Source organism: Crassostrea angulata, chromosome 5 (assembly GCF_025612915.1).
Source record: "Crassostrea angulata isolate pt1a10 chromosome 5, ASM2561291v2, whole genome shotgun sequence".
In the NCBI taxonomy this organism is placed as follows: domain Eukaryota; kingdom Metazoa; phylum Mollusca; class Bivalvia; order Ostreida; family Ostreidae; genus Magallana; species Magallana angulata.
Window position 1 is genome coordinate 21,094,754 of NC_069115.1, and position 11,338 is coordinate 21,106,091.

General features: G+C 33.3%; 1 protein-coding gene across 3 annotated transcripts; it reads right to left on the minus strand.

Moving 5' to 3' along the window:
* Positions 1 to 1,323: 1,323 nt before the first annotated feature.
* LOC128186339 (HIV Tat-specific factor 1 homolog) lies at positions 1,324 to 11,251 on the minus strand. Of its 3 annotated transcripts, none has more exons than XM_052856141.1 (8): positions 11,117 to 11,251; positions 10,380 to 10,529; positions 9,505 to 9,859; positions 7,675 to 7,883; positions 6,191 to 6,360; positions 3,623 to 3,719; positions 1,870 to 1,959; positions 1,324 to 1,754 (listed from the first exon to the last, which is right to left on the minus strand). In XM_052856141.1, the coding sequence occupies exons 2-8, from the start codon at positions 10,527 to 10,529 to the stop codon at positions 1,377 to 1,379; spliced, it is 1,449 nt and encodes a 482-aa protein (XP_052712101.1). In that variant the 5' UTR covers positions 11,117 to 11,251; the 3' UTR covers positions 1,324 to 1,376. The 3 variants fall into 3 exon arrangements, with proteins under 3 accessions (XP_052712101.1, XP_052712100.1, XP_052712102.1); XM_052856140.1 differs by having other exon boundaries at positions 11,104 to 11,201; XM_052856142.1 differs by lacking the exon at positions 11,117 to 11,251 and adding an exon at positions 10,876 to 11,020.
* Between the last annotated feature and the right edge of the window lie 87 nt (positions 11,252 to 11,338).

Consider the following 11,338-nt stretch of genomic DNA (forward strand, 5'->3'; position numbering starts at 1 on the left):
AATATGTGTGTAACTAGAGCGGTGGAAAACGTTTGAATGAATTATCGTAAGAAAGACTTTGTTATAGACACATCATAATACAATCTGTCGTAAAATGCACGTTGACACTGCGATTCGGATGGAATGTCAAGAGAGATCCCGATCAAGCGCTTCTCCCTGCGGGACGCCTCTATATCAATGTAATCATCTCCGATAAGTCCCGTACTTCACACCACGGCGGGGAGGTAAAAATAATACGGCTAGCTTGGTAACACGATGTATCTAATACTCTACACATGTCATTGATAAAGGCAAGCATGGAGGACGTGATTGACAGATCGGAGCAGGCTGCTCGCTTTCTTTCGTTCCTTGTTTTTTTTTTCCTTCCGTTTTTCGTTGTCTGTCTGACAGACGACATATGCGAGTCGAAGTTACTGTTATTCAATATTTACAAATTGTCTTTAGTGATAAATATCATTGTGATTGTAGCATTTATATGAGTATCGATGGCGTTCATGAGAGAGAGAGAGAGAGAGAGAGAGAGAGAGAGAGAAAGAGAGAGAGAGATGCCAACTGTTCAAATACGTAATAGATTTTTATGTTATATCACAAACAACAATGCATAGAGATACATTTCATACACGTACATCTTGATGAAAATAATTCTGAATGAAATACAATTATTAATGAAAATGCGCTCATATATTTTAGTAATGCATTACCCATGTATTAACATTCTTACAGAGTGTGTTTTAATTAAAAAAAAAAAAGGGGGAAGTATAGATTATGGGCAGTATATTTGGATATAGAATTGACCTTTTGAACATAAAATGAATACTAGTAGGTGTCATCTACCGGTACTATATGGAATGCAGCAACCTATCAAGTACGAAGTGTCTAAACTAAAAGGCTTTAGAATTAGAGGTTGCACAAATCTTTTACATCACTTGGCGATATGATATGTCAGTAATTAATTTGTTCAACCTTTGCAGAAATAATGAACGGAAACTGCGAATAAAAATTTTTCTATGTCCAAGGGGCATAACTTTGTCAAAAATTGCTCGATCGTACCCAGAAAATAACTTGATCTAGATATTCTTATGATAAACCTATATATATATACCCAATTTTATTTACGTTCATTATGTACAACCTCTGCGAAGAAAATGAACTGAAACTGTTAGTGGACCGACCGACCGACAGACAGCAAAGCAATATGCCCACGCTTCTTCGAAGAAGGCATGAAGATTACAAGTCCCCTATTTTACTTAATGATTTTATAAAGCGTCAAAATGACATTACAAGGAGAAAATTAAAAGAACGAAAAAAGCCATGTTGCGTACATAAGAATGAGAGATGTTTTATTGAGGTATGTTCCCCACATGTAATTTACAAAACTACGAATCCCCTTGCGCCCCTGACGTCGTGTCCATTGCACCAGGTGTTGTCTGCTCCTCGGTCTGGCAGACGGACGGCGACGCCATACTTGTCTCTATTTCACACGCGCTGGCCGCCGCCCCGCTAGCTTCGGCCGTCGATGGCTCCCCTTCCCTCTCCGTCTTTTTCTCTTTCTCGTCCTCTAGGAACTGCTCCCACTTCTTCAATCGTTCGTTCCGCTCCGCCTCCGATTCCTGGATTTCGTACTTTGTCTTTCCGTCCCAGGATTCCGCGCTGATCCGGCGTTTAGCGAACCAGCGGTTGTTCATGGCTTCTATGCAAGCATCCGCCATCTCCGGCTCTTTGAACGAGACGGAAATCACTCCTTCTGGGTGGTTCTAAAAATACAATGACAGGATTAAATATACGTTTTGAACCCTTAACACCATAGGAATGATAAATGATTATTAAAAATGGTCTAATTAATCTTCAAACGCAAAAATTGACACCTACATCGTATAATTTGACATTCTTGACTTCGCCAAACTTGGAGCTCTCTTCTCTGACGTCATCACGAAGTTCGTTGATCAGCATTGGATCTTCCTGAAAAATAAAATCAATTTCTTGAAAATCAATATCTTAATCAAAGGTACAACTCTGTAAATGAAAACGTAAGCATTTTTCTTGCATATATACTAAATAATTAAAAGACTTCTAAACGACGGTAAGAATTGTTTATGGATAATAGAAAGGAATCCCATTAAGGACCCCCCCCCCCCAAGAAAATAATTTTTTTTTAAAGATTTCGCCATTTTGATTTTGCAGGTAAATTATCAAAATTAACAAACCCTCCCACAAAAAAAGAGAGAAAAAATTGCTTATTAACTATGGTAAATTTTTTTTAAGATTTCGCCATTTTGATTTTGCAGGTATAGAAGCCTTAGCAGGTAGTGACAAGGCGTGACATCAAAATGTTTTCACGAATTCCTTTCGTCTGCGCGCGTGCTCCAGGCGTAAACAGCGTTCGTGCATCCCAGTCACGTGGTGTCTGCATACGCATTAATAAAATAATTGAATTACATCTTTTGAGCACCGCCGTAATTTGTTCTGAAGCGAGTTGGGTCGGCGGTGCATTGAATTTTGGGTAGTGACACATGTTCAAAATACACGACGTCATTCGCGGAATGCGTTTAGGACATTTCTGAGATGGCGGAGGGCTAACGTTATACGGCTTGCAAGGGAGTTCAGAATTCCTCAATGATGGTTTTATTACATAAATCTACTTTGTGAGAGCCTGCGCTAACTTTAATACTAACAAAGAAAATGGAAAGTGACTGCGAGCGACATTATTCTAATACCTGAGGCATTTTTGTAGATGTTTTGACTTCACGTCTCTAGGTTTTTGACATGGACTTTGAATGAAAACATTATGTATATTAAACTCGGTCCTAAATCTAATTTTGCTGTCATAATTAAGCAACGACATTACTTTTTTTTCCTGAGCTTTTGCAAACATGCGTCTCGAGTTTCAGTTCAAGGTTGCGGAATGTACCTTAAGCTTCTCCGGAGACAAATATTATTAGCTAACAGAAAATTCTTTTACCATGTCGATCTTATAATGACAATTTGAAAAAAAAATTCTAACTCATTGTGAACCTCATAACAAAAAAATTGCTTTGCATGTTAATACAATTGTAGATAGCCATAAACTTTTATTTAGTATACTTGAAAAAAAAAACCTGAACTGTTTGAATTAACTTTTCCAGAAAGTCTTATTTCAACAATAAAATGATTAAATTCATGCGGGATATAAAGATGGCGACACGGCAGCAAAAATATTCATAACCCGCGTTATGATAATTTTGCTGCATTGTTAATTTAACAATAACGTTAAAAAGCATAAGCATTTTATTGTTTAAACTTAAATCTTTCTGTTAAAAGATTAATAAACTGATCATGTAAAATCTAGTAAAATCGTCTTATATGGGAATTAACCTGAGTCAAATATCATGTGACTATTTCGTGCAGTCCGTGCGCGATTTTTCTTGGGTTGCTGAAGGTTTCGACCGACCGAGAAACTGGTTAGAACTGGATCGTGTAGATTTCAGCCCTGTCACTATGTAAGGAACTATGAACAATTTTTGTAAGAAATAATTGGAATCATACTTTGTGGAGATGTAAAAATAAAAAAAACTATGAACATCCAACTGGTTGGTTAAAATGTTAAAATGTATTAAAAAAAAATTAACAAATAATAAATACTTACATCGAATTCGGAGGGGGTGAACATGTTTTTCAGGATGACCACTTTCTCACATTTCTGCCTGCACCCCACAGGACGTTCTGGGCGCCAGTCAAACAGTCTGTTCAACAGAGAAAGAAAAACTTGTATAAAGCCTATTAGAATATGTACTAATTTGTGACAATAACTTTCTTACAAATCATATAATTCAATATACTCTAAAAATATTACTTATTTCACGCCATTGAATAAAGGAACATATTTCATAATATATACATATGTAAATGTACATGCTTAAAACATTGATTTATTTTGGAGAATTAGCAAATTTTGAATATTTTTTCTTTCTTTTTTTTTACATTTCTGCAAAAGAAATTGTTACATTGCAGCAAAGTTATCAATAGCTATACTGAAGTGCGACCTGGCCCCGGGGCCATAAAACTTAGACGAGCTCACTTTTGATCTCAGTCTCACTTTTCCACTATATGTTTCTTTTGTAAAAGTGAGATTTAGATCAAAAGTAAGCTCGTCTAAGTTTTATGGCCCCGGGGCCAGGTCCTGAAGCCATAAAAGTTAGACGAGCTCACTTTTGATCTCAGTCTCACTTTTACAAAAGGAACATATAGTGGAAAAGTGAGACTGAAATCAAAAGTGAGCTCGCCTAAGTTTTATGGCCCCGGGGCCAGTTCTCGCCAAGTACAATTTATCGCTAGTGCATTGTTACGTCATTTTTTCGTATAATTATTATTTTATGTATTGATAAAATGACGTAACAATGCACTGGAGAGAAATGGTAGGTCGCAAACACTACCGACATATTTACGTAATTTACTTGTGGCGACAATTTTTGTAGAAAACTAAATTTAAACAAGCATATAGTATATTTTTTTTTTCGATTTACAGCTATAGGTAAAAATATGTACATGTATTTTTCAAAGAGTAAATAAATGAGCATTTTATGAATTATCATTTTTGATAATTACATGTATTTTACGAATACATATTTTCAGGTTGCTATTTAATCAATAAATGCATTTTCTCATGGTGCTATTTTATCAATAAATGCAATATTTTACACGTGTATCAAAAATAAATATATATTTTTAGGGTATAGTTTTATCAGTATGCAATATTTTATTATGCAATAAGAACTGAGTTTTCTTCATCATCATTTATAATTTCTATATATTACTAACAATCAAAGTACATATTAAACTTATATGATGAATCTAAACAAAGTGGTTTTTTTTTATTTGTTTGTTTGTTTTGTTTGTTTGCTTTTTTCGGAATCATTTAGGAAATATCAAAGGCATGTATATTTGCAGAATCGTAACTTTAAATTCGTAGACTAATAAATTTACGGGAAACTGGTGCACCAAACTGCATCATCGATTTGGGAAAAATATACCTTGAGGCACACCTAGCTAATACATGTATACTTTACACACACAGTGTTTACTCACTTGTCCCATGTGATTAGTGACGCAATAACTCCAACATTTTCTGTCGTTTCAAAACACAGAAAAAGATGGGAGGAAGCCAAAATCTATTTCTTTTTTTGCATCAGCTAGCTTTTTTTAGGAATACATTTACACTTTTTTTTTAATACATGTAAGAGTAACCATGTCATCTGTACATTTAATTTGAACCTTCAATCTAGTCTCAAAATTGAATGGAAAAATATTTCTTACTCAATGCATCATGATGCATTCAATAGATATCCAAACAAAAATATATTTACCACTTTGGATTTTTTTGGGGGGGGGGGTGGGGGGTGGGGGTGGGGGTCTTTATAGTAAGAAGCGGTCTGGAAAATTGAAATTTAACAGATATTTGGAGAAACTCATGAAATCAAAATAGGAATACAGTATAGACTTTAATGGAGTCAAACTCAACTCTTAATACATGTACATGATAGTACATCTTTTAAAACACTTAAACATCAACATGTACATGTACAGCAACAAAACAGTGCAAGAAATCCGGACTAAAAGTGTGAGATAGCTACAAGTATAGGTTTTGAAAAATGTGACTGCTGCATGGTAGGTCAAATTACAGAAAATCCCCAGATAGTGAGGGATCTACATGGGCCACACAGAGAAAAAAAGGGAGGTAACTCTTAAATGTACGTAGATTCTGACAAAAGTGTACAATGTTGGAAAAGAAAGGCATTTCAACCACAGCTGCTTTTGCTGTAATGAGAAAGCTTTCACTGAAGAAAATTTCCAGGGAGGAATTATTCAAGTATTGATACACACATATGTCAAAGATTATTCCAGTTAATACACCGGTACGTGTACATGCTGCTATTCATTATGTTCGAGATTTGTTTAAAAAGTCAACTAACTTTAAAATTCGTTAAACTTGTAAAGATTAATATTTCTGAATATTGTAGACAATAAAACAGAAAATTTAAATGACTTAAATTTTGTTAAATCTTCAAATTGATTATTATGAAAAAAAAATTTGCAATGGTAGGAATTCCAGATTTTTTTTAAATTTTTAATTGTAATTCATTCTAAAATTAAATGAAAAGGTCAGATATAAATATACAACTATAAATGTACAAATATACATGTATTCATATCTTACTTCTGCTGTTTCTCTTTCAGTCTCTTTTTCTCTTTGTTTGTGAGTTTCTTTCGTTTTTTGCTGGGGTCAAAGTTCCCTTTCATTGTAAATTTGGCACGTTCCACATGGATTTTGTTACCTCTCACCTCGTAACCATCCAGAATCTTCAATGCCAGCTCAACAGATTCAACCTGTAAACAAAAAACACAAAAAGTTATCACTGATAAGAACAACTTGTAAAGATAGATAACTCCGACAAATGTACATATTTTCCTGAAAGAAATTTAATATCTTGTGCAATATTGTTTTAAATAATTTCAATGTATGTTTGTTTTGAAAGTAATATTATTAACTATTGATTTGATTTTCACTTTTATTATTTTTAACTTAGTTAGTAGCTTACATCTTTGCTAGCCATAATGGGGAGCAATGTGGACCGAAAAACCTTGGATAGCGAAGATGGTAGCTTATAATTACAGGATAAAGTATCATACTTCTGACCAGCAGATCTTGAAACTGAACAAGTACAATTGATTCTCATTTTATCTCTTCATTGTCAAGGAAAACATGTATAATATATTTGTATACCAGATGATCCAATACTGTAAACCAAAGAGAACTTCTATTAAGTAAGCTTGCAAGAATTTTTGCTTAATTTCGTAAGAGCCTCTTCATTGCCAATATTTCTCACCTCAAACCAGACATTGTCGTATGGCTATAATAACACAGCATGGTTTAGATAAAGGCTTCATCACACAAACATGAAAATTAGTTGCCAAAAACCAGTTTATCCCCAGAAATAAGGTCGCCCGAATAAAAGTAGGTTTTCAGTACAAATGCTGATCAGAATTTTTAAAAAAAATATACCAACAAAATTAAATCAACTGTTACATCAAATGTAACTAAAGTTGATTATCATGTTCTAACACAATCTTGTTTCACCCACTGACTTTTTTCTCCTTGTTTACAGTTAAATGAATAATATTAATATACATAAATTATTTTTACCATGTTTATCCCCCCCCCCACCCTTAACATTTTCATAATAAATGTATATGGCCTTAGTTAAGGAAATTCAAAATAAACGCTTGGCTCTGATCAAAATTAGTAATTTCTATATCTCTTAATACACAACTTCTTAGCCCAAAATAAAAATGGGTTGAATTCTTTTACGAGTTTAATTAAATGAAAAAAATATCTCATCATACATTATCTAGGCCTATAAAAAAAATTGTGTGTTTAGGGTAACACTGATGAAAAAATTAGGTTAGGTATTATTAGGTGTTTTTTTTTTTTTTTAATTTTATCGTAATTTTTCTGCATGAATCCTAAGAATGTTTGTTTGTGTCATATCTAAAAACTGATTATTTAATAGAAATACTATAAAATTCACAATCGGATAAAAACAGACATCTAAAAATGGTAGGATCGGGGCATTTTTGTAGGTAAGGTCGGGTTACCCTAAACACACAACTTTGTTTTTAGGCCTTATTATATAATCATACCTTGATATAACAACATCTGCCATCCCCTTTTGGCCCCCCATTCTCGTCCCTGTATAACTTGAGTTTCAGAGCTTTGAGCTGAGGATCGAACATGATCATGCCGCACTTGTTCATGAGTTCCTTGAACTCCTCGTCCGTGATGTCCAAAGGGAGGCCACTCACGTACACGTTGGTGTTTTTTTCTTCATCTATGTCGAACCATTTTGGGACTGAAAGAGATTCAATTTGATCAATATTGGCTTTTAGTATTATTTATTCTATAACCTGAATAGAATAATAATGACAGATTGGCATTTTTTCTCTAAACTAAATTCATGGTCTATCTTCAAGCATGAAAAAAAAAAGAGAAGTGGATTGTTCCTTTTGACTTACAATGATGTACAATGTGAAAAAAAAAACAACAGTACTCAGTACAAACTGCATGGTATGGGTCAGTGATAAAAAAATGTAATTAAATATGTATGGATGATTGTATATATCAATATGTTTGTTAAGGTTTACTTTTTTCCTACATGTATTTTTATCAAGAATATTCTTGTATTTGTAAATGACTTTAAATGTGTGTGTTTTTTTTAAAATTTGCATTTCTTTTCAATAATATTCACAAAACCCATGTACCATGTGTACATGTATGATATCTTAGACTTCATGTTTCAGCTTAGTTGTTGAAAAGTGGGTCGAATAATGGAGTATTTCCTTTCATATCAATACACAACTGATCAAAATTAAGTGATAAATTCAACAGCTGTCGTTCATATTGCACATATGAGACCTAGATGCAACATTCACAACAATGAAATAACAGATATTTTCCCTAAAGATGACAAAGATTAAATAACATCAGTCAACGTATTACAGGTGATTTATATTGATGAATATAAAAATCATTAAAATTGATTCTTTTTTACCATATTCATCCTAGCTAGCAACAACATACAGCCATGCTTTTCATTTCCCTAGCTGGTATTCTGCTTGATTAATTAAACATTAATTGCTCCTATACCAAAATGCCAATTTTAAAAATACCTGGAATTTTTTTCCCCTCATGTAAAAAAAATGGTATCTTAAAGTAAATCTACCCTCCTGTGACGTCATACATTTTACATATACCATGAATTCATTAAAATTCTTGCAAGTAGATTTGTAATTTCTATGTTATCATAGGTGCACTTCAAAAACTCAAATCATTGTTTACTTGGAGATATTTAATAAGCGTTTGTCATCCTTATAGTCTACATAATTCAATAATGACAAAGGGAAATAACTATTTTCTACTTTTCTCTAAGTGATATATCTAAATGCTATAATTTTTCTAATGTAAACAATTTTTTCTTTTTCAAAATTAATTTTTAATAATTAGTTTTCTGGCATAGTAAGCAATAAAATTTAAATAGACAAACAAGTATCCATCCACTTATATTTAATTTTTAAACACAAAAAAGTGTGATTTTCAGATGATAATTTCTGCCTTTGGTTTTTATTACCTTACATCTTAAAAAGTATGGATACATATATATTTTATTTATTTTTTGATGAAATTCAAGTCCAATAAGTTAAAAAAAAGTTAAGTTTTTAACTTTGAACCCATGATTTTTTAGGGTACGGAGTTACCTTAATATAAATTTCTCTCTACATAATCCATTTGCATAAATCTTTATGAGTTTACTGGTATATTTGAATTTATTAAGAAAAAAAACAACTGTTACGATGCCAAACAATTCTCAGGTCTACATGTATAATAGAATTTAAAGTTAATGTGACAGTAACTTACCGACACCAGTGGTTTAAACAAGAGTGCAATTTCTACAATGAAATTCAGTACATGCGTACCTTCCACTGGTTTCTGTGCTAGGAACTTGCTGACTTTTCTCTTTTTGCCCTTTTTTCCGCCCTCCTCCTTGCCCTCACCCTCTTCTTGGCCCTCATCATTGCCCTGCTGTTCACCCTGTGGTGGCTGATCCTGGGGGTGGTTCTGGGCATAGTAATTCTTGTAGTACCAGTTGTAGTATTCCTCACTGTTGATGTCCATCCCCTCCACGTATTTAGTCCCACCCTCCTCCCCTTGCTGTGTATGGTAGGCGTCCCAGTGTTCTTTGTTATTCTGATTCCGTTCGTCCGTCCCACTAGCCTGTTCACTGCCTGCTCCGTAATTCATCTGATACTGGGCTATGAAATCCTCATCAATCTGAAATACAAAAAGCCAAACAGGTCAATGATTTTGATATTTCAAGCATTTCTGCAGTTTCAATCTTTAAAAGCCAAGGATTTCTGTTTAAGAATTGAGAGTCAAGCAGTATATTTTATTCATCAGTTAAGTTCTACTCAAACTGTCCTTGTGCTTTTTCTTTATGCAAAAAAGTAGCTTCAATTACGTTAATTTTCCCCCAAATTCATTCTTTCTGCGTGGTTGTCATTATAGATGGATATGCCTCTTTGACGTGGCATAATGTGTAGTAAGACCTTATCATTATTGTATTATTATTTTTATATTTACTTTCCCAATCTGTGTGGGAGTGGTGTGGTGTGAATGATGGTATAGATGTATTTGTATTGAAAATGAATAAAAAAAAAAAAAAAAAGAATTATAGATGTATTATGACATTTTCACTTTTTTTCTGGAATTTAAGTGATTGATTGTACACTTTTAAAAACTGTTGTATGATTCATGAAAAAAACATTTCTTTATTTTTCATTGTTGTACAAACCTTTGGAAACCATGCCTTCTTGTCATCATCCCATTCGTAAACTGTGCCATCAGGGTCCTTCTTTGTTAGGGTTCCATCTCTCTTTCTTCTCTCCAACTCTTCCAGTTTAAGCTGTTCCTCAAAAGACAGCTCTTCCTCCTCCTCTGCCATCTGCAATGAAAACCAAGACAATTTTATGACTACTGGGTACCTGAATTTTTTTTAGATCCTGACCAGAGACATAAATAACATTTATGTCTCTATCCTGACTGAAGAACAGTAAAAAGTATTAAAAATATCATATTCCCAAATTGCGATACAGACTCTGCTCTGACAATACTTTTGGTTACAATTAAATTTATAAAAAATTGAAAGGATGTAGTGTTCGCAGACATGTCAGTACAATCTTGAATTTATACAATACAATCTTAAATTTATAAAGGCCTTCCAACAAAAAAATAAAATGGACAAACACAGCTGATTAATCATGTTGAAGTGAATTCTAAACAGTTTTTACCTTCCCTTCCTGTTCAACAGCCTTTGCTATAACTCAATGTGTTCACACACTTGAAACAAAACGATCAATGTACGTTTTTCTTATGTAGTAAGAGAAAATTCGAAATTTTAAACCATAGTTAATCCGGTCTCCCGGAGTAAACTTACACACATGTATAAGTCAATTCTATTTTACATTAACGAAAATGGTGTATTCACGTTATCGAATGCCAAACAGAATATTCCTCACCTTGTTTAAATACCTTGAAAATTTTAAATTATATTTGGTTCGTTCACTTCACGTTTGTTTATGTTTTTTCATTTGGCCGTTCGGGTCTCTTTTCACTTAAAATATGTCAACTCGTACAGGTATTAAAAGATGCGAAAATCTAAGAGACCTGCAAAATCCTTTCTATGTATGAGTATTTTGGGAAAATGAATTAAACAATTATTTTTTGTTATTTCCATTACTCTTAATTTGCCTA

Coding starts and splice junctions, on each gene's coding strand:
- LOC128186339 (XM_052856141.1), bottom strand. CDS start 10,529: ATGGCAGAGGAGGAGGAAGAGCTGTCTTTTGAGGAACAGCTTAAACTG. Junction 6,361..7,674: donor GCAGATGTTGTTATATCAAG/GTATGATTATAT, acceptor TTTTGTTTACAG/GTTGAATCTGTTGAGCTGGC. Junction 3,720..6,190: donor CTGAAAGAGAAACAGCAGAA/GTAAGATATGAA, acceptor TCTGTTGAACAG/ACTGTTTGACTGGCGCCCAG.